The sequence below is a fragment of the Protopterus annectens genome, chromosome 1.part1 (assembly GCF_019279795.1).
Source record: "Protopterus annectens isolate FY-2018-M chromosome 1.part1, PAN1.0, whole genome shotgun sequence".
Lineage (NCBI taxonomy): Eukaryota > Metazoa > Chordata > Ceratodontiformes > Protopteridae > Protopterus > Protopterus annectens.
The window spans coordinates 967,372,921-967,397,601 of record NC_056726.1 but is presented as its reverse complement, the minus strand read 5'-3'; the positions used below and the strand labels follow the sequence as shown (position 1 = coordinate 967,397,601).

The 24,681-nt window shown below is 40.1% G+C and overlaps 1 protein-coding gene across 1 annotated transcript in view; it reads right to left on the bottom strand.

Annotated features, from left to right (window-relative positions):
- Positions 1–24,681, bottom strand: part of NOL10 (nucleolar protein 10) — a 1,716,803-nt gene that overhangs the window by 623,818 nt on the left and 1,068,304 nt on the right. Inside the window, exon 17 of the mRNA XM_044079305.1 lies at positions 15,617–15,706. Within this exon, the coding sequence (XP_043935240.1) occupies positions 15,617–15,706 (90 nt within the window). The remainder of the gene's footprint in view (positions 1–15,616; positions 15,707–24,681) is intronic.

The following is a 24,681-nucleotide window of genomic DNA, read 5'->3' as shown; positions in this document are numbered from 1 at the left end:
GAACCAATACTCTCTGGGCCGAAATAGAGTCACTAGCAAGATTTTGGGAGAGTTCTGCCTGATCTTGTACAAGGCATGTGGTAGCAGAGGAAGGAGAAGGAAGGCATATAGAAAAATTTCCTTCCAAGGAAAAAACAGGCATCCACTTTCCAAGCCAGAGGACTTGGGATTCTGGAACAGAATAGAGGAAAATTTTCTGTTCAGAGGGGAGGTAAAAAGATACACTTGAGGAATACCCCACCAATGGACAATGAACAGGAACACATCTCTGTGAAGCATCCATTCCTGATCTTGTATGCTGGACCTGTTCAAAGAGTCTGCCACCAGATTGTGCTTCGAAGAGAAAGTAAACTTCCTAAAAGGTCACTTGATACTGGAGAGCTAGATCCCAGAGCTGAACAGCTAGTCTGCAAAGAAGACAGGACCTTGTACACCCCCCCCCTTACTTATTGACATACCATATCACTGCAGTGTTGCCTGGGAAAATTGTAAGGGGCCCAGGATGAAAGAGGGAATGAAAAACCTGAAGAAATAGAAGAAGAGCCCTCATCTGATTTATATCAATGTGGTCTGACCTCTGATGCTGAGGCCAGAGACCCTGAATCTTGAGAGTGCCAATGTAGGCTCCTCATCCCCTATCTGAGGCATCTGTAAAGAGCTCTTGAGTTGGGGCTGCAACTTGCAGGGGAAGCCCCGAGTTGAGAGAAAGTTGATGAATCTATCACTGAAGCTCGAGCTTGAGACAGGGAAGCCACACTGAGGTGAGGTACCATTGAAGCTTTCTCATGTGGAGTCTGGCCAGAGGGAAGACAAAAAACTGAAGACACTGAGAAATTTCCTGGCCATTACTGATGCCAGGAGAAGAAGAGACTGGAAAAGGCAGTAGGGCACAGGGCCTTGGGGACAGGCAGGGATGCTAACATGAGGATGGTCTGAAGCATGCAGCCAAGGAAACTATGATCCTGAGAAGGGGTTAGAGCTGATTCCAGGAAGTTTATGGTGAACCTCAGACTCTGCAACAGGGAAATCATAAACAGGGCATCCTACAGCAAAGCATCGGGGGGGGGGGGGCTTCAATGAGCAGATCGTCCAGACAGGGAAAGATCTGAATTTGTCTAATCCTAAAAAGGGCAATGATAGAAGTGAAGGATTCTCTGAATACCTTTGCAGCAGTAAACAGGCCAAAGGGCAAAGCACAAAACTGAAAATGCAAGGAAGGAACAGAGAAACGTAAACATTTCTGGAAAAGGAGATGGATGGGGATATGAAGGTAGACGTCCTTGAGATCCACAGAGGCCGGAAAAATATGGGATACAACAACAGGAAAGAGAGTCTGAAGAGGCAACATTTGAAAGGAAGGCATCTTGAAAAAGGTGTTGATCTGGGAAAGGTTAAAAATTGATCTCCAAGTGCCCTCCATTCTGGGAACCAAAACTATTCTGGAATAAAAACCCTTCCCGACCTGGGCAGGAGGCTCAGCTGGAATGCTGCCCCTGGATTAACAGAGCATGGAGCACCTCTGAGTAAAGAGGAAACTGTTCGCATGGAGGTTGAGAGATGCCCAAAAAGGGAGGAATGAATTTCCAAACCATGAAATATCCTTGGTGAATAATGGACAGAACCCGAGAGTCTGTTGTGAGCTTTAACCAATTTGGAAGAGAGAGGGAAAGACAGAGGGATAATGAAACCTGGAGTACGAAGTAGGAAGCAAACTGTCAAATGGAACCCAGCTTATTCTGGGAAGTATGGGATTGAGTAGACTTAGCAGGAGGCAGATATCTAGAATTTTTTTTTTTTTTTTTTTGCCCTTGGGTGTAGGACAAGACTGCCTGCAAACAAAAGCTGATTTGAAGGGGTAATTCCTCTGAAACTTAGGAACAAGAGAAACATAAATATGTTTCAACTCCTGCAAGGCTTAACCCTCATCCTGGAGAGACTTGAAAAGTTCAACAGCAGCAGCATCAAAAAGATTTCTGTTATCCAAAGGAGCATCCAAAAGTTTGGCCTTAATGTCATCAGGCAAAACCTGAAGATGAAGCCAACAGTAATGCCTCATAATGGAATCAAAGCCAGCAGCCCTGGAGGAGGCATCAGCTGAATTTGACAGAGTGGCGAGTAACTTGAGAGGTAGAGCCCAACAGGAAAAGGGCAGAAGCCTTCCCCTCAGAGTCAGAAAGGTCAGAAACCACTTTGGAAACCTGAGAAGGAAGGGCCAAAGCATACCTGGTCATATGAGTCTGGTACTTTATGGCCTAAAGGATAAAGTGACAAAGTACAGTTTTGTACCTAACATAAATGTAAATGTTCAAGTGTTCACACTGCTGCAGTCATTACACTTGGGTTATCCTGCCGTCAGGCGGTCCCGCAGTCGGCCAGAGTTCCAAAGTCTTGGTCCGGCGTTGGTTGCTGTCGCTTCTTCCCTGACGTCAGTGTGCCAGGGTTATATAAGATGCATCCGACGCCATTTTCTTCAGTTTTTCTTGCCCCAGATGTCAGGTGCCCCCAAGTAGGTAGGCAATACATATTGCTAATAAAAAATATACATATAAAATAAAAACAATCCTTCAGTTACAAGCAAATACATCACAAAGGTTGTATAGGATAGAAAGGTATAGATAAGTCCAGCTAGGACAGAGGGGATGGAGGGAGGGTAACCTGGACTGCAGCAGTGTGAACACTCGAACATCTACATTTATGGTAGGTACAAAACTGTACTATGTTCATCGTGTTACACTGCTGCAGTCATTACACTTGGGTAGAATCCCAAAGCTAAGATTGGGTGGCTAGTCTATAAAGAGTTAGGATTGGCTATGAGGCCCTGCAGAACTGCAGTGGCAAATCCTGCTCTGGATTTAGAGTAAAGAGGAAAGTGGTAATGCTTGGTAAATGTGTGCACTGAACTCCAAGTTGCAGCCTCCAAAATTTCCTTGGTAGGTGCTCCTCTGAGAAAGGCTGTTGAAGTGGCTGTTGCCCTGGTGGAATGTGGCCTAATGTTATTTGGGACTGATTTTCCATGCTGTGTGTAGCAGTAACGAATACAGTGTCCTATCCATTTGGATATAGTCTGCTTTGAGATAGCCTTGCCCTGTGATCCTGCAGCATATGCTACAAACAGTTGCTCAGTTTTCCTGAAAGCTTTTGTTTTGTCCAAGTAGAAGCGTAGCTGCCTGTGTATGTCCAAAGAGTGCAGAAGTTTCTCCCCTTTATTCTGGGGGTTTGGATAAAAAGTTGGCAAATGGATGGTTTGGTTAAGAGCCACACTAGATACCACCTTTGGCATAAAGGTAGGGTTTGTCCTTAAAGATACTCTGTCCTGATGAAAAATTATGAAAGGTTCCACTGCCATTAATGCCTGTAGCTCTGAGACTCTTCGTGCTGAAGTTACTGCCATGATAAAAATTTTAGATCGGCTGTATTGGCTGGCTCAAAAGGTGGCAGGGTCAGTTTTTCCAAAACGAAATTGAGGTCCCAAGTTGGTGCTGGTGCTCTCCGGGGTGGTCTTATGTTTTTAGCCCCTCTGAGGTACTGCTTTAGCAAGGGATGAGAGAATAAAGGAGGATCCGTGTTGTAATGTGCTGAAATGGCAGAGGCGTGGCTCTTAATTGATGAGAAGGATAGGCCTTTGTCCAGCATCTCAGTTAAGTATTGTAAAATCTGAGGAATGTTTGGGACAAGAGGGTCAAGGCTTTGAGCCTGGTTCCAGGCGCGGAATCTCTTCCATTTTTCTGAGTAAGCTTTCCTGGTGCTAGGCCTCATCGCCTCCAAAATGACATCCATAACAGCTTTAGAGAGAGGTGTTGCCTGTTTGACTAATGAATCTGCCATGCAGCCAGGTTTAGGGTTTTGAGCTGACCGTGCAGGATCTGATTGTTTTGTTGAGTCAGAAGGTGTGGAATTTGAGGCAAAATCCATCGTGGGCCTTGAGCTAAGTTCTTTAAGATTGGGTACCAGTGCTGGCGTGGCCAGTCTGTAGCAATCAGGATCATCTGTGGTTTTTCTTGTCTGGCTTTTAGGAGTACATTTGAAAGGAGAGGCAGTGGTGGGAAGGCATAAACTTTTAGGCTTTTCCAGCTGAACGAGAGAGCATCCACTTTCCATGCTTCTGTGTGATAAGTCCTTGTGCAGAATTTTTGTAGTTGGCAATTCAGTGGGGAGGCAAAAAGATCTATGTCTGGGCATCCCCATTTTTGCGTTACCATGCTGAAGATTTGTGGATTCAATTTCCATTCATGAGGGTCCATGATATTTCTGCTTAGATCGTCTGCCAGAGTATTTTTCTTTCCTGGCAGGAATTGTGCTTGCAGATGAACTTGATACGTTAGAGCTGTGTTCCACAAGGTCATGGCTTGCCTGCATAGGGGATAAGAATGAGTGCCCCCTTGCTTATGTACCACATTACTGTGGTGTTGTCTGTCTTTAATAATAATTGTCCTGGATGCAGGAGGTCCTTGAAAGCTGTTAGGGCATTTTGAACAGCCAACATCTCTTTTTGATTGATGTGAAGATGCATTTGGTCTGTGGTCCACTTGCCCTGAATGCATTTTCCTGTCATGTGTGCTCCCCAGGCGTAATCCAAAGCATCTGTTGTTAGAGTCTGCCTGGCTGTGGGTAGGGTAAAAGGCTGACCCTTGTTTAGGTGACATGCCTGTGCCCACCATCGAAACTCCTGCTGTAGGCAGGGAATCATTGGTATTATTGCTTCTAAACTGTGAGAGTGTTGAGTCCAAACACTTTTTAGGTACCACTGTAATTTCCTCATATGCAGTCTGGCATATGGTATTAATAGTATGCAGGATGCCACGAATCCCAGGACCTACAGAATTTTTCTTGCAGGGAGAAGGGACTTTTTTGCCAGTAACTGAAAATATTGAGTTAGTTGAACTTGTTTGTCTGGCGTGAGGTAAGCCATCTGGGCCGTTGTATTTAAGCTGGCACCCAGGAATATAATCTGTTGTGATTTGTTTTTGTTGTTTTTCGTTTACTGTGTACCCTAGAGAAATTAGCAACCTTTTTACAAAAGCCAGATGCTGTAGAAGAATGTCCTTTGTCTCTGCTTGAATGAGGCAGTCGTCCAGGTATGGATATATTTGAATTCCTTTTTGTCTGCAAAATGCAATTACTGGTGCCAGGCACTTTGTAAAGACCCTGGGCGCAGTAGATAAACCAAAGGGCAGTGCAGAGAATTGGTAGTGCATTGCACCAGCTTTGAATCTGAGGTATCTTCTGCAATTTTGTCTGATAGGGACATGCAGGTATGCCTCTTTGAGGTCCAGAGTAACAAGCCAAGCCTTCTTGCCCAGCATGGGTAGAAGCTGCTGTAATGTCAACATTTTGAATTTCAGAATATCCAGGTAAATATTTAGAATTGAAAGGTCTAGTATGGGCCTCCAGACCTTGTCCTTTCTGGGGACCAGGAAGAGTCTTGAGTAAAATCCTTGTCCTTGTTCCTGTTGTGGTACTTTTTGAATAGCTCTCATGTCCATGAGAGCTGAAATTTGTTTTTGTGCCTCTGCCCATTGATTTTGTGGCAGGTCTGGCATTCCTTTTAGCCTTGGTAAAGTATGAAAGTGGAACCCGTAACCTTGAGACACAATATTCAGAACCCATTTGTCTTGGGTGATTGTTTGCCAGTTTTGAGAAAAAAGTGCTAGCTTTTCCCCTAAGGGGTCTGCCAAAATGGAAGTGCTTGGCATACGAAGGGGGAAGTCATTGGGACTGTTTCCTGTAAGGTTGAGACTTGTCCTCACCTCCTTTTGGGGTTGAGGTGCCCCACTGTTGTTATCTGTTAGAGCCTTGGGGTTGAGATCTGCCTCTTGGGCATCTGTATCTGCCTCTCTATGGCCTGTCTGACACTGGAAAGGAACAATTCTTTGTTGGCCAATTTCTGCTAAATCGAGGTGGCTGTACCTGTAAGAAATCCTTGACTGTTTGCATATATTTAGCTTTATCCTCCATTTTCTTTAACACCTCTTCTACCTTAACACCAAACAAGGTATCATGCTGTAAAGGAGCATCCAATAATTTTGCCTTAACATGATCAGGTAAACTCTGTTCTTTTAAACAAGCATGTCTTCGAATCACAGAACCTGTAACTGCGGCTCTACAAGAGGCCTCTGAAGAATCAAAACCACATTGCAGAGTATGTTTTCCCACCTGTTCAACTGCATGCAATAAATCCTGCATTTCTTTACAGTCAGGAGCTTCTGAGCTTGCAAGCATTTTCTGTTTTAACTGAGCCATTAAATATTGTTGGTACTTAAGCATGTGAAACTGGCAATTTAAAGCCCTTACTGCTAAAGTTGCAGAAGTGTAAACTTTCTTCCCCCATCTATCCAAAGCTCTGGAATCTCTGTCAGAGGGTACTGAATTTTTTGCAATAGAAGCCTTAACCCCTTTTGGACCCTGGGAAATTGTTTCTGGATCAGCAGAAGGGTTTTTATAAAGAAACTTGTGAGAGTCAGGGACTCTATAATACCTATCTGGCTTGGCTGGTGCAGGGGGCAAATAATCAGGAAATAAGCTGGGATTCAGAGAACACATCATCCACAATGTCTAGCACAGGCGGAATAGCCAGGGGCCTGTGCTGAGGCAATAAAAGGATATCCCTGAGCCTTTTCTTGGAATCTGAATAATCCTGACTTTCCCAATGGAAATGCTCCCTCATGGTATGTAAAGTTTCCCCAAAAGAATAATCCTCAGGAGGAGAGGCTGAAGGGATAGATTCTTCAGCATCAGAGTCCTCATAGGGGGGTAGAGAGTATCCCTGGTCTGAAGAGGAATCAGAGGAAATGGAAACCTGATCAGAGGAATCATAGTCTGTATCCTGCCTAGGCCTTTTCTCAGGAGGGGGATGGGAACCCCTGATTAGAGTAATCAGGTCTTCGGCCATGTTAAGCATCTGTTTCTTAGGCATGGAGGACTTCCAGGAGAATGCTGTACTTGCTTCTTTGTCTTTAATGGTACTTTTGTCTTGGCTGTTGCTTTAATGGTAAGTTGTGAAGGTCTGAAAACACCCTCAGAAGCCGATGCCTGCTCAGCGGCTCCGTCCCCATCTGAGGGATTAGTTTCCGTAGGCCCAATACCTTGAGTTTCCAGAGGCCTAGTTGTCTCCATGTGGGAGACTGAGGCGGCCTGTGGCTCTGAGGTAGCGGGTGTCAGGGGCTGCGAAAGCGCCTCACTGAGAACCGGCGACTGGCCTAGAAGAGATTTTGTCGTCTGTTTTGGACCTCGGATGCCTGTCTTTATCCTTGTCTTTGCATTTTTTTCGGAATTGCGGTCGTCAGTTGATCTGACGGCCTAGTATAATTGAACCTTCGGCCAAAGTAGTGCAAAGCAAAATCAAAACGTTGTTTTATAGTGTGTTTGTTAAATCTAGCACAAAATCGACAACTAGTGACATCGTGATCAGGGCAGGGCGTAGGAGTGGATGTCCTTATAAGGTATTTTCTTCCCACAAGAAATACAATTATTAACTTTTTCTGACATCGGTCTGAGGCAAGAAAAAAGTTTCCTCAATGGGGTACTTAGCTTTATTGAAGACTTCAGATCTGAAATTCGACTTTGAAAATCTCAGGAGTCGGCCGACCGGCACTTGCGAACTGCTTCTGCTTCGGGCACCGCGCGGCAAGAAAGAGTGAAGAAAATGGCGTTGGATGCACCTTATATACCCCTGGCACACTGACATCAGGGAAGAAGCAACAGCAATCGATGCCGGACCAAGACTTTGGAACTCTGGCCGACTGCGGGACCGCCTGATGGCAGGATAACCCAAGTGTAATGACTGCAGCAGTGTAACACGATGAACATCAGTATAAACCTTTTTGCTGAGCCTCTCCATGACCCTACTATCTTCATCTGAAGGAAGCAATTTGGTACATGGCAACAGTTTGGAGACTTGTCAGAAGAGACGGACACTACAGAAGGATCAGCAGAAGGGTATTTATGAAGAAATGTACATTGATCAGGCACCTTGTAAAATCTATCAAGTTTTTTTGGGAGCAGGGGCTGAGAATCAGGGACCACAGAAGCTGCCGAAAAGGCACCTAGGAGGGCAGACCTAACTAGGGGAACATCAGAAGGCTTAAGAGACACCATCTGGAGGAGCTTATAATACTTTTTTCTGAATATCAGAGGATTGAAAGCAACCCCACTTAAAAAATTTCATCATGTGGGCAGAAGTTTTCCCAAAGGAGAGTTCCTCTACATGGGAATCTGGTCTAATAAAATCCTCTTCCTCTGAACCACAGTCCAAGGGGAAAGGGATATGAGAAGAGTAATCCAGGGACTCTTCCCCAGAATCCAGATCCTCATCTGAAGAGTCTAGTTCCCTGGGTCTTTTAACAGGAGTGGAAGACCAGGCAGTGGCAGGCACAGACACCCCTTGAGGAGGTATTAAATAACCTCTGAATAAAATCCTGCCATTCATTTTGGGGATCCTTAACTACAGGAGAAATTTGCTTGGTTTTCATTTTCTTTTCTTGTGGGACATCCGCATGAAGCACCCTTGGAGGGTCAGACCTATGACAACACTTAAGAGTTGTAGGGATCTCCTCCCTAACCAAGATCTGAGGAAGCCTCCTCAGTCCCTTGGATACAATTAGCCAAGGCTCCCTCTCAACGTCTGCAGCAGACATTTGTAAAGCCTCCAGAGACATGGGACAATTCAGATCCATGCCAACTTCTGAGGGGGCTGTGGCAGAAGAATCTGAGACAACCACCGAACGATCCTCTGGGCTTTCACTAGTCTCGAGAGAGAGATGTCCGGGGAAGATTGGATAGCAGCCATATCAGACCAAGTTTTTTAGCCTTTTTTCTTGTCTGACAGCTGACCCAGAAAACAGGAAGGCTCTGCCACAGCACCTTTAGCCAAATAGCTTAAGATGTTGGCTTTCAAGGTAGACAGATAAACAAAGACAACTACATAGGGTATTAGAGACAAAAGCCTGGCATGACAGAGCACTGTGTATGGTCATGGAAACCACCCAAACAGAAAAGACACTGGTCATGATAGTTATTATGGGGAATCTGTTTCCCATGCTGACATTTTCCCTTTCTGTATGATATGAACCCAACAGCATTAAACAGAAAGGAAAGATATGGAGAAATCAAAATGGGACACTTATCTGAAACACAACCTGGTAACCAGCACAGCAGAAAGGCATTTGGATCGTCATTCAATGATGGCGTTCAGGCTAGTGACAAAGAAGTTCTGAGTGTTTGTGTCCATACGTCACCTTTATGTCCTATCCCTTGTGCAGAGGGTGTACAAGTGACGTCCAGTGCCTATAAGTACTATAGGCTTTGGTATACTAGATGGACATTGGGCTATGCTTGGTAGGAGATCCCTTAGGTTATGAATACTGCAACAGTGAATGAAATATTTTCAACATATGCATCATAAATGCAAATTGCAGAGTGCAATACTGCTATTTTCATGGAGACCGTGAAAACAGTACGCGTTAGTGACAGAAAACTGACATGACAAAGATTACTATTTGCTTGAGGCTAAAGTTATTAATATTATTGAGGCTAAAGTTATTAATATTAGCAATATTACACCACTGAAGCTATTACTGGTGTAGCACTAAAACATACATTAGGGAAGAAGGTAAGCGCTGCACTATGACTTGGTATAGAATATATGCAAATCTCAATTATCACCATGTGAGGTAACAGCACTGAAATCTTGATGAGGGCAACATATTTTTGAAAATTGTTTGTGGACCAGTTGTAAAAAAAAAAAAAAAAAAAAAAAAAAATCACAAACAGTCATTAAGAATAAAAATGCAAAAATGGAGTGTTATGCTGTCATGTTGGAAGAGGCCTATGCAAGAAGCGAGCGTTTAAAAAAATGATATTAAACACACCTGGATGTAACTGTTAATATTAATAAGTTGCATCTCAAAACAATGTTCAAATGTTGCAACTAATACCCCCAAAATGGTAAAATGTGCATTAAGGAGCAAGGTGGCATCTGCAAAATGACATGATTTGGTATGCATGAAGACTGGATATGCAACTGTGGGGACATGCATGGCTTACTTTAGTAAAGGTTGTTTGCAAAGATGCAGGAAAAATATAAAATATTTCCCAACAATGTTAATAATACAAAACCAGATTGGAATACTGTCATATTTTGAGGGCCTAAGTAGCAGTAGGTGTAGTAAAAATATTTTGCTCATTTGTATTTGATAAGCAGGGTGGACCATTCCTCTACAGGGACCTTTTTCTAGAGCACTGTCTGGTCAAGTGACTTGCCCAATCATAAAGTACAGATATGTAAGGCAATGGAATCAATCCCTGGGCAATATGAAACAGCTCATAGCCTTAATCCTCTGCTCGGACATCCAGCCAAAGAAAAATGACAACAAAATATGCCAGATAAGTAGAACAATATCTACAGATACAAGTGTTTGTTTGAAGCACAAGTTATTCACAGTAATCCACTATTAAGGCAAATATTGCAGAAAAGGTACAGAGTATACTAAGAAGTTAGGATAAACATGATTTGGTAAACATGCACACGCAAAACATTTACCTGTGATGTCAAGTCCCTGAATTACTATAAAGTGTTTACAGATACTTTGTGAAAAATTGAAAATCATTAGCCATATCACTTTTAATAATGTAAAGATTGATACTGACACTGCTATGTTGAGGGCAATGCAAGCTAAGGGTGCCACAAAAAAATGATATTAGAACAAATAAGATAGAAAAGAAGCACTGTGTATTAAAAGCATCAACATTCTAATTCTAATTCTAAATAACTTCTTAATAAAATCCTGCCATTCATTTTGGGGATCCTTAACTACAGGAGAAATTTGCTTGGTTTTCATTTTCTTTTCTTGTGGGACATCCGCATGAAGCACAAGGGATGGGAGGATGGCATAATGGTTAAGGTGTTTACCTTACAGACACAAGGTGCAGGGTTTGATTCTCACATGGGGTAATTGGCTAGGCTTGAAATAGCCCACAAGGGTAGTTAGCCTAGTACTAATCTATGAATCTATGAATCTATAATGAGACTAACACCTCATTAATGGCAGGTCATGCATTAAGGAACAAAGTGGCATTTGCAAGCTGACAAGGTGGAGGACTATGCAAGTGTGCATAGTGAAAAATAATTGCAATAAGCACATGGTATGAGATACTGAAGAGTGCCTACAGATTTGTTTTCTCATACGTTTTTTTAATAATGAAAACATGGAGTGTGATACTGTACAGTTTGGAGGGCGGAGGACTATGCATGTTGTGGTTGCTGGAAATAAACTGTCTCTAAGATCTGGTGGATAAGATAAAGACCGAGAAATGCAAGTTTTTATTTTCATAAAGCACTTTTGAATATTAGTAACAGATTCAAATTGGAATGAATATCTTAAAAGCGGTGGGACACCCAAACAATGCCTCACTCTTAGATGTGCAACAATTAAGGCACATATGTCTGCACTTTCATCAAGCATGCACAGTTTTGTACACTGTTTTTTAATAAATATGTAATTTGTATATTATATGCAAACAAAAAAGGCGGTGGGGTAGCAATATTGTATAAATCTGAATTACAAATTACTATATTGGACACTCAACCTCCCACTCCTAACAATGCTGAAATCTTAATCACTAAGCTCCAGATTAATACAAATAAATCCTTATACATTATCTGTGCCTATATCCCTCCAGGTAATAACATTAATGTTGTTGCTGTTTGTTTTTCGTTTTTTTTTCCCGGTTAGGGGTCGCCATAGCGTCCGGTCCGCTAATGATTGGCAGTAGATTGTTACGAACGCCAAGGTGCCAGCTCGACGTTCAACCTTCAACAAAGGTACGACCATTTACGCATGTCTTTCAAATGCCCACCCAACCGCGGGGAGGACATGCAGACAGGTAATAACATTAATACTCTTGAAAATTCACTTAGCTGGTTGTCCACACCCTTCCCACAAGAAACAATACTCCCTGGAGATTTTAATATTGATTGGTATTGTTGTACTTCAGCCAAACCTACTACTCACATAAACCTTTATGGCTTCTATCAAACATCACCTCTACTACCAGAACCCACAAACCTAGCAATAAGAAAAGTACCTTAGACTGGATATTAGTTAACAGTAATCCTCTCCTATATAAAACCGGTACATTGCCTGATGATATTAGTGACCACTCTCTTACCTTTATAACTAGACAAAAGACCACTATACCCAACCAAACTACCTTAGGACTACCCGAAACAAAAAAAGTCTAAACCCAGACAGCTACCTAGCTGAGCTCAAAGCTTGAAACTGGTCAACCCTTAAATACCTACCTCTTGATGAAGCGGTGTCAAACTTTAATTCCAAATTCCTGCTAATTCTTGACCGCCATGCCCCCTCTCGTACAGTGAGGACCAGGAAGAAACCTGCTCCTTGGCTCTCCAAAGAGACCAGGCACAAAATGCTACAGAAAAATAAGATGTGGTCCAAATGGAGATATACAAAAGACCCTACAGACCATCAAAACTTTAGACAGCTTAGAAACACCACTAAAAAACAAACTATTCTTGACAAAAAAAAACTATTACCATAAACTCCAACAAACCCAACCACATAATCCACAAAAATTCTGGTCAGGCATCAACGGGCTACTTCATCCAGGTCACTCCAAATCTCCTACCCCATCTAACTTGCCTCAAAACACTACCATCCAAATAGCAGACACATTTAACAGATTTTTCTCGGAATCAGTTAAATCACTAGCAAATACCTTATCCCCAGCTAGCACCACTACACCACCCTCAATAGCTAGTAATCCTCCTGCATTTACTCTACAACCAATGCCAAAATCACTCATCCATACGCTTCTCCAAAAACCTAAACCTTGTACTCCATCAGCTGACCTCCTCCAAGCTGAATATCTGCAAATGGCAGCTGGTGCACTAGCCTACCCTATTTCCATCTTAATAAATAGAACTATTACAGAATGTGCAATCCCTTCTCTTTGGAAAGTTTCACATATAATTCCATTGCATAAGGGTGGTAACTCAACTGAACTCACTAACTTTCGACCCATTGCCATACTCTCTCCTTTAGCAAAAATCATGGAGAAATGTATCCACCAGCAGCTACTTGAGCATCTCCTACAAAACAAGCTACTGGCTGACTGCCAGCATGGCTTTAGACCATTCCACAGCACTACAACTGCTCTTTTATCTTTCTCTGACTGTATCAATAGAAATCGAAATAACCTGCTTTCCTCTGCTCTCTTTATAGACCTCTCTAAAGCCTTTGACATGGTTAATCATCAATTAATGTTAGATACACTACAATCACTTTCCTTAGGCAGTCAAATGGTTTAAGTCTTATCTAGAAAACAGACAACAGGCAGTCCTCTGGGACAATAAATTATCTACTCAGCTCCCGGTCACTCTGGGTGTTCCACAAGGCTCCATTCTGGGACCTCTCCTCTTTTCTATTTTCATTAATGATCTGAAAACTACCCTCCCCCAAACCACCTGCATACAATATGCTGATGACTCGACTTTAATCTGTGCCGCAGCCTCTTCAGCTGAACTCCAGTCCAGTACCCAAAGAGTACTTACCTTAGTTGAAAACTGGTTCCATCAACGCGGTCTCCTCCTTAACCCAAAAAAAACTAAAGTATTACTGTTCACTCCCACACAGAAGTCTACCCATATTAATTTCACAATTACATTAAATAATAGCACTGTAATAGCACCCGACACAACCACCAAACTCTTAGGTGTAACAATTGATCATAATCTTAACTATGACAATCACATAAACTTAACTGTCAAAGCAGTTAATAGAAAACTTGGTTTCCTTTACAGGCTTAAAGCTTTCTTACACCCTCTGCCAGGACTACTATTGCTCAAACCCATCTAATCTCCACCCTACTCTATGCCTCCCCCATATATACCAACCTATCTAAAACTAATCTAAACAAACTGGCAACCTCCTATAACAATATCGCCAGATTTGCCACTGGCTCCCCTTTTAGAACCCACCACTGCCAAAATCTGAAACAGCTAGGATGGCTGGAATTTCAAAACCAGGTTCTTCTTCAGCAACTTACTATCACTCACAAGGTTCTGTACCATCCCACTAATACTCCTGTACTCTGTAATCTTATTAATCCTGATATAAATCTCAAAACTCTACGCTCAGCAAATAAGTTACTAGTTTCCACCCTTAAATCCAATAACCAATCTGGTGACTGCCTGTTTACTACCTTTGTTGGAAATACTTGGAACAGACTTCCAAATTTAGATCACTAAAGCCAATAACTCTGCTGGTGAAGCACTATTCTCTTGCGCCATAGCCAAATTATGGAACTCCCTCCCACCCACAATTACCTCTGTACCATCATGCACCCACTTCAAAACGTTACTAAACGCACACCTAAAAACATGCTGGCTATGCCCTTGCAACTCCCACTCTAATATCACCCACCCCATCCAACCACTACCTTTCTTTCCCACCTCACTAACTACCTTGATTATAGCAAGCTCAGTACCTTTCTTTCCACCCCACTAACTACCTTGATTATAGCAAGCTCAGATGCTCATAAGCCTAGTACTTATTATACAGCAGGAACTTCTTATTGTAACATTTGTTAATGTCTGTTATGTACTTCGCAGATAAAGAGTCTTAGTTGTCTACTGATGTACTATGTTCTTCATCTGTAAATATGTTTTGTAATTAATTGCTATGTTAATCAAATTGTTAATCGCTATGTAATCCAATGTAACTACTGTCTGTTTATTTTAACTGTGGAGCTTTTCTCCCTGGGCCTCCGCTGAAAATGGACCTACGTCCAGTCGGACACTCCCGGTCAACAAATGCAAATAAATAAATAAATGAATGAATGATCTAACTTCCCTTATATCTACCCCACTATTTAAGAACCAACTAAGAGTCTTCCTTAAATCCCAATGGTTATGTACATGTTCTAAACCAGACTGACACCCTCTCCCTTTGCTAAAATACTTCAAAACTTCCTCAACACTGATATCCATTTCTTATTTCCTTCACTATTTGTTTACGCTCCTCTACAATTTTTTTTCTTGTTTTAACTCAGTAGCTCTGTTTTGCAATTTTTTGATTGGCCTGTAAACCGGTATATGGGCCAATCAAAAATCGCTAAACACGGAGCTACTTCTGTTTAATGCGGAACTGCTATGTTCCGCATTAAACACAAGAAGCTCCGTGTTTAGCGATTTTTGATTGGTCCGTATGCCGGTATACAGGCCAATCAAAAAAACAAAAAAAACAAAGCGGAGGCTGCCCGGGATTTAAACTGGCAGTGCGGGACTCAGGATCAGGCTGCTGATCCCAGGACAGTCCCGCTCAAATAGGGACATCTGGCAACCCTGCTCACGACTCAATGAGAATCCGCTAAAGTGGCTTTTTGTGTTGTTGATAATGTACTCTAAAAGAAAAGTTCTTGTGAATCTAAGAATTAAGCCAGACAAAGGGAATGCAACGTCAGAACTGCAAGTCATGCATCTACAGCATGCAGTGTTACAAACGAATGAGAAGTAATTGAGTCATGTTTACAGCTCATTTAAAATGGAACAAACAGATAATACAGCTTAACTTGCAAACAAAAACATTATAAAAATTACCTTTCCTTTCTTTTTCTTCCGTCCTTGTTCAGTATCTTCTTCTTCTTCAATCAATTTCAAAGCCAGTTCCTTGTTAACTTTTGGAAGTTTCTAAGCAAGAAGAAAAAGTTATGTGGATACTCAGAAAAAATGTAGTTTTCTCTCTAATTTTCATTTAATGCTTGAACAATCAGCACCAATTCTTCCTCTAATAGCATGCTTCGTCAACAAACTCAATTATAAGGGTGTAAAGGAGATATGGAAAGACAGAGTGGAAAAAAGCAAGAGTCTCTCAAGATGGTATGCAGAGACAGCACATTTCTTGGCTTAAAGGTGAAGGCAAAGAGCAAGTGTGGGTTAAGAAAGGAATGAAGAGTAGAACAAATTTGGGACGGAATGATGTGAATGATGTACAAGTGAAGGGAAGGAAGACAAGAAAGCAAATCAAGACAAGGAAAAGATGGAGGTGGTGAGATGATACAGAAGAGTGTTTAGATGGAGGACAGGGGAACATATTACAAGTGGGAAACAACAATGAAGTACTTAAGGAAATTAGAAGTGAAGAAGTTCCAATGAATACCAGAATTCCTAGAGTGGGTGGTAAAACAGACAAATTTAATACTAAGGCAAATGTAGATAAACTGGATGAGAGGGCATCTCTGCTGCACTCACTTAAAAGTTAATAAAAAGTATAGGCATTTACGTATTTAATTAGTTTATTTACACTTTCTTGGCCAAGTTAGTCCCATTGGGCCAATGGCTTCTTTTCAGGGTAGACCCATGGTTGCATTCATATTGAAGAGGAGTAATTTGGCCAATGCACTGGGGAACTTCCCCAACTCTTTGTGGTAGGGGCAAGCATTTGTGTGTGACACAATGGACTTCTTGTTTCTGTTCCAGGCATGGAGGCAGCCTGGAGAAACAGGGAGAAAACATGGTTGAGTCAGCTTCTGCTGTAACTGGAATGAAAGCTGCTGAAAATGCAGTTGAAATGGTAGAATCACTACCAGTAGTTTTTCTGGTGATGTGCATGCAGAAAAAAAGAGCAACACTGGAGGAAAAGGAGAATGTAGCTGAAACAGAGATGGTTTCACAAGAGATTGTTTGAAGGAGAGACTGTTACTGTTGCAAAATGCATAATTACAACCCTCCAATGGGGGGGGGGGGGTTGCAGGATGAGTATTTGGAAGAAATGGTAAACCAAAGTGAGCCAGAAAATGGAGCAGCAATTTCATGGAATAACATCATGGAAAAAATAACAGAAGAGACTGTGCTAGAAAAAAAAATGTGAAAGACAAAAACTTATGCACAAACTGTTAGAGAAGGAACAAAGGAGAAATAAAAGAAACAAAAAAAGGCATATACAATATGTGTGAGCAGTAAAAAAGAAGAGAGTTTGGACAGGTATGGGGTTTGGGACTCTGTCATAGCACCTCACAAAGCAAAAGATGTAACAGCATTTATTTTAATTAATTAAAAAACTTTTTGTGACTTGATATTTGAGACTAGGCAGGCCATAGAACATATTTTGGGTGCACAAGAACAAAAGAAAAATATTTATCCATGGTCAGAATATATGGTATAAGCTTTTTACAGACAAAAAAAAAAAGAAAAATGAACCAGTTTAGAACTGAAGTTAAAGCAAAAGAACTGAAAGAACATTTGCTAACTATATGCAAAAGAATTAATGCACACTACAAAAATATATGATGAAAGAGGACTATGGATTGGGGATGAGAATGTGGAGTAATACTGAAAATGTTAATGTTATGCAAATACCTAGTATTATTAATGATTACAGTAATAGGGGTTTTGTGAAATATAGGGGTCAACCAAAGACTTGTTAATTTTGTGGAAAATATGATCACTTAGTCAATGAATGTGATAAAAAATATGTTATGTGGTAAAACAGGGCATAATGCAAAAAAAAAAGTGATTTAAAGTGCAAAAATGTGGCAATACTGGTCATTTATGGCTAGAACATGAAATGAGTGTTCAAGAAAATGAAACTATACAGGAGAAAGAGACAGAATGTATTATACAAGAAAATGTACAAAAAGATGTGATGACTGATGAATAGGTTGTACATGAAGTTAAAGAATGTAAAAACAGAGGAAGAAACTGACTGGTTTACAGTAAGAAATAAAAAAAGTCAATAGGGAAAGAGTTAAAGAAAGGAAAAAAACATTCAAAATATAATTCTTACAGAAAATAAGAAAGGAAAGGAATAAAAATTTTATTATACTAACTGTTCTTATAAGATGAAAATATTAGCTTTAAATGTGAACAGTATGAAAAATCTTAAGAGGAAAATCGGTACACTACAATGATGTGCTGCAATAGTTGCACATATTATTGCTTTAGAAGATATCAGATTATTAACAGAGCAAGAAAGAATACAGACTGAAAAACTTTGGAATGGTGCAGTAGTTTGGAACATGGGGAAAGAAGCAGGTTTGGGCATATGTACGTTATTTCAAAAAAGCATTAAAATATTAGATGCATCCATAGTGGAACTAGGATGAATTACGGTGACAGACTTGAGACGAAAAAAATGTGTGTGTATAGTATTATAGCTTTATATGCATATGTAACAAAAAGAAAGAGAGAAATGATGTTTAAGAATATTCTAGAATATGTTTGTGTAAATATGGACATTATAGTGGTGGGTGATGATTTTAATTGTAATTTAAGAAAAAATAAGAGCAATTGTGATGTCATTGTGCCTCTTTACTCATCCCTCATCAGGCCCATAATCGAGTACAATGCCCCTTTTGGGATGTACCTTACCAAACACCTGCAGCAACTGGAAAGACCCCAAAAGTACCTCACCTAGAGGCTCAAAGGGCTCAAACAGATGCCATATGCTGCCCTGTTAAAGAAACTCCAGCTCTACTCAGTGGCATACCGCCTGCTCAGAGGCGACCTGTGCCTGACGTATAAAGCCATGTCCAACCCGGAATTAATGGACATGCTGCACCTCATAAAATCCAAATCCCATCGAGCAACACGCTCGAGAGACTTGAACCTCAGCACTGAAATAAATAGGACATGCTGGAGGGACAGATTCATAACCCAGAGGCTCCCTTCACTCTGGAACAAAATCCCAGTCCAGGTTAGGCAGAGTCCCTCATTGACTCTTCAAGAGGAATCTTGATGAGTGGATGGGATATCGTAGGTTTACCCCGGGTATCACTTCTGCGTCACTGTTAGACAGAGGCACAGTATACTAACCTCGAAAAAGGGAATAGCAAAATTAATTTAAAATGGGTGGCGAAAGCCAAACATACTCTGGCTAGGCTTATAAATACCCTAGGGCAGATAGTTTAGTATGAACCTATGAAAATGGTTAAAGAAATTATGAGAAGTGGAAAGTTAAGTGTATGGGAGAATAACCACTGCACTTACAAAAAGGAATGAAATTAGGACAGAAATTGATTTTTTAATATTTGACAGTTTAAAAGTAGAAAAAAAATGAATTCAGTATGGAGGATTTTCGGATCATGTGGCTATATGGGTTAAAGTACAGGAGAATGAAGAACATAGAAGAAGAAAAAAGGATTAAAGAGAATTCATGAAAAGGAATTAGATTTAGAAGAAAAAACGAACTTATGGAATTATGGAAAAATCATATGAATACGAGAGACTTATGAGAAATTGCACTGTTTGGTGGATTAATTTTAAAGAGAAATATAAAAAGTGTTTTTAGAATGTATAAGGAAGAAAAGAGAGAGAGATATAAGATATTAAGAAACATTCAGAGACTTAAGAAATTTTTTTTATGAAAAATAGAAATATATAAAATGAATCAAATTAAAATTAACAACTTGTTATATAAACAAAAACATTGTTTACAAGGAAAGAAAGAAGAGGTAGCACCATATCTGAGTAAAATAATAAAAGAAAGAAAAACAACAATACAGTATCCAAAACTATACAAAATTACTATATGAACATTTATACAGATGCATAGAATCATGAATACCTGGACAGGACTAAATCATCCTCTGCAAGGAAAAGTAAACCTGTCTGGTGGACATCTGCAATAAATAAAATCTATAGCAAAAAAAAAAAACTGCTGTCCAGGACCAAGGAGGAGCAGGAGCCCAAAAAAAGCATTAAAATATTAGATGTATCCATAGTGGAACTAGGATGAATTACGGTAACAGACATGAGATGGAAAAATATGTGTGTATAGTATTATAGCTTTATATGCATATGTAACAAAGAGAGAGAGAAATGATGTTTAAAAATCTGTCCTTAGCCTAAATAAGCAAATAAGAGCACTAGTGAAATCCTCCAAAGCAAACTTCGAGCCCAAATTGGCCACATCTGCTAGAGACAATCATAAGGCCTTCTTCACATATGTCCGTAATCTCAAAGGTAGCACCCAGATCTGTTCAGAACTGGTGGTCAAGAACATCACATACAAATGCCGTAGATATAGCAAACTTGCTGGCTGACAGATTCAGCAAAAATTTCACCCCTCTGTCTCCCCATCAGTAAATCAGGACATTCCCAGTACCTGCCCCCTTCCCCTTATATCTAGGGATCAGGTCATCACTGCTCTCTCAAAGGCAAAAAATACAGCCTCCATGGGACCCAATAACACCCTAGGCTGCATCCTACATGAACTCAGGCAGGAACTTGCAGCACCATTAGGCGCCCTACTCAACCAAAGCCAGAGTACCGGCTTTGCCCGAGCTGAGTGGAGGACAGCCACTGTCATCCCTTTACACAAAGGTGGCGTGTCCACCGATCTGGAAAACTATAGACCCATCACAGCCTAACTAGCCTGATCTGCAAAGCCATGAAACGGATCATGGACCTCATTAACAAGGGCAATGGCAGCCTCCAAACACTTGATCCCGCATAGGTTGGTTTCATCAAGGGGACGTCATGTCTCTTAAATTTGGTCGACTTTTTTGAGGCAGTCACCAAAGCCATGGATGAGGGGAAGGCAGTGCACACTGTACCTTGACCTGCACAAAGCCTTAGACACCATTTCCCATTCGGGCATAACAGATAAACTCTCTCAACTACGCATCAATCCATAAGTTACCAGCTGGGTAGCTAACTGGCTCACTGACAGAACCCACCAAGTTAAAGTAGGGGAAGCCACCTCAAGCAGTAGGCCTGTATCGAGAGGCGTATTCCAGGGTTCGGTCTTGGGGCTGCTGTTATTTGGGATATACTTTTCTGAGGTGCAGGCCAAAACCAATGGGCTATGGCTGACCAAGTCTGCAGATGACTGCAAGCTGGGCGCAGTCAACAATTCCCCTAGTGACATGGGCATCCTCCAAGAGGGTCTCACCCAAACAAATAACTGGTGTCAGAAACATGGCCTCAAGCTGAATACAAAAAAATGCATCATCACCCCCTTTGGGGAGAGTGACATCCCCACAAATTATCACATTAATAACAACGTCCTAAGCATGCAGTCAGTTGTGAGAGAGTTGGATACCCAGATTGATAGCAACCTGACTTTTGACCACAATGTTGCTTCCACTGTATGGAAAGCTTTCAACACGGCCCACCTCATAAGTAAGGGTATCCCATCTTGGGACAAGAAGGTCATAACATCCCTGTATTCTTCCCTTATAAGGCCCATTATTGAGTACAATGCCCCATTCAGCATGTCTCAAACCACATGCAGCAGCTGGAGAGACCACAGAGGTTCCTCAACAGGAGAATCCAGGGCCTCAAAAATCTACCATACACAGATAGGCTAAAAGCCCTATCCCTCTACTCTGTTTCATACAGATTCCTCAGAGGTGACCTCTGTCTGGCATACAAGGTGATCTCAGACCCCGCCTTGATGGGACTGTTGCAAATCCACAAGTCAAGCTCCATCGAGTAACCCCTCATATGTAGCCTCAACCTGGTCTGTGATATCAGTAGGACTTGATGGAACAGATTTGTGTCCCAGAGACTCCCCCATCTGTGGAATAGCCTCCCTTGCCACGTCAAGCTTTGTGCCTCTTTACCCCCTTTTGAAGTGCAACCTGGATAACTGGATGGAAAATAGAAAATACATCCCTGGGATTCCACCCATGTCCCTGGACAGGGGCATCAGGTGCTGATTTGTCTATACATGAGCTAAACTCTTGGCTAAGCTTATAACGGCCTCAGGGCCAATAGCCTACTAACTTCCTATGATCCTATGAACAAGAGACCTAAAGAATAGGGAAGGTAAGCAAATAAAACAGCAAGAAGGACTATACAAAATAATCAAAGAATATGTATTGGAATTATTTGTTAAAATAGAAGAAAACCTAGAATAAATTTATAAAGATGAAAAATTAAATAATGAAGATAATGAAAATTTAGAACAAAAAATAATTATGAAAGAACTGAATGAAATTCTAAAACATATTAACATGAATTCTACAAAATGACTGGACAGAACTGAATATGATATGTATAAAAAATGAAGGGGTGACAAAAAATAATTTTTGTAGAAGTTATAAATGAATGGTTAGAAACTGAAATTAAAGAGAAAGAGATATGTACGTGAGTTATAAAATTTATATTTAAAAAAGGAAATAAAGAGGGGATAAAAAATTGGAGAACTATTACATTGAATAATACTGATTATATTTTTCTTATGAGAACAATAACAAAAAGGTTACAAAAAATAGATAAAATACATGACCAAAAAGTATCTGGAAGAAAAGGAAGTAAAGAGTTGTTATGAGTAATAAGAAAAATAATTGATTGTATCATAAATAAAAAATGTAGAAGTGAAGGTTATGGAAGGGTATACACAAGTAAAGCCAATGATAATATTCAATATAAATCATTATGGGAAATTTTGCAAGCTTTTAATGTAAGCAAAAAATATTACAAGTAATAAAATCTGTTTGTGAAAGGAACTATGTGAAACAATGTAAATAGCAGGATTAGGGAAGAAATAAAAATAGAATGTGGAATGAACCAGGGCTCCCCAGCTAATAGTGTAATTTTCTCATTAGTTATGAATGTAATAGTGAAGGAAATTAATAAAATGTCAAGTAGCAGTGGATGCAAAATGATGACGGAAGTACAATGGCCAATAATGTATAATTATGCTGAAGATAAGATACTAAATGTTAAAAATAAAGTATGGATGGAAAAATAAATGAAAAATTAAGTATACACTAAAAAAGTTGGTTTAAGTACAAATAAAGCGAAAAGTAAAGGATTTGGTTTTGAAGGCATGACAGGAGGTACTGAGTTTAATGAAAAATATATGGATATATTAGGAATAGGGGCGGTCACGGTGGTACAGTGGTTAGCTTTGCCACCTCACAGCAAGAGGCTCTCCAGTTCGATCCTTGGCTGGAGTGCCTTCTGTGCGGAGTCTGCATGTCCTCCCTGTGGTCGCGTGGGTTTCCTCCGGGTGCTCCGGTTTCCTCCCACATCCCAAAGATATGCTGTAGGTGGATTGGACACTCTAAATTGGCCCTAGGTGAGAGTGTGTGCGTGTGTGTGCCTTCTGTGGAAGGTTGGGCGCCGGGCTGGCAACTCGACACCGTAAAACTCCACTGCCAATCATGAGCAGACAGGTGATCTGCTGTGGCGACCCCTAACCGGGAAAAGCTGAAAGATGAAGAAGAAGATATGGCTATACTAGGAATAACATTTGGAAGGAATGAATACAAACAACAACAATGGGACATTGCACTCACAGAAGTAAAGGATAGGACTACTTTTTGGAAATCATACAGATTTTCATATAGAAAAAAGCACACTTGTTGAAGACCATGATAATAGGAAAAGTTGCTTATGTTGCTAACATCTATTTGACTCCTATTAAGTATGAGAAGGAACAAATGATGATTATATTTTCTTTTATATAGGGCTCTAGACTGAATCCAGTTAACAGAGGGATTCTATATATGAAAGAAGAGCAAGGAGTCTTAGGTTTAATAAACCCAATAGTACATGCAGCATCTTTAATTTTATATCAGGTATTAAAAGGAATTATGAAGGAAAATAAAAACTTGATAGAAATGATACTATGTTATAGATACAAAGAACTGTGGGAAGGAATGGAAGTTAAAAAAAGAAGTAAAAGCATTGTGAATGAAGAAATGAAAGAGTATCAAAACAAAATTGTGTTATGGAAAATAAAGAATATATGTGAAAAAAATAGAAAGGAATGGTACTTAAATATTATTAAAACATTTTATTGCATTGATCCATGGAAAGATTTAGAAATAGATAAGATAAAAGCCAAAATGATGAAATGTAATAACTATAAAAAGATTAAAGAATGTAATGATTATATATGGAGATTGTCTATTAGAAAATTGCCGGCTAAGGCAAATATATATTACAAAAAAAGCAAGATCAACTAAGTAATAAATGTGGATAGTTTGAGACTACTGACTATGTATTTTTGAAATGTGAAAGAGTTACTAATTTGTGGAAAGAAATATGAAAACTTAATAGGGTGAAAAGTGTGTTAAAATTTGAACAAATAAATATGGACATAACAGAATTTAGTTATTATGCACAAAAACAGAAAGAAGTGAAGAAAATGGACACAGTAATATTTAATGTTTCATGGACTATATGGAACGAGAGACTAAATTAAATACAATGGAAAATGGACTTTGATAAAGATTCTGGAGAAAATGTTTTGGTTGTGGATAAAAGAGTTGGGGGACATGCTTAAACTGAAGTTTAAAATGTATGGAGATTTGTAAATAATATGTAATTTATATATCAATAAAAACACTACTCTTTTTAATAAGTGCTGTAGTGGGATCTTTTACATCCAAAATAGGACAGAGCATTGATGTGAGTGGACCATTTTCAGGCCTGCACAGGATGGTTACAAAAAATGGCTGAATAACAATAGGCATAGATATTTAAACAAACAAAACATCTACATATGATACAAGCAATACCATTCAATAAGAAAACAATTACTTAAACTGTAACTGATAAGAAAACAGGAAACAGTACAAGACAAAATATTCCAACATATGTTACTGTACAAGGTTTACAGATAAATGGGCAACACAGCTGATATTTAGGGGAACACAAAAGGTATGATGGAGAACTAGATGAGGTATTTATTAATTATAGAATATAGA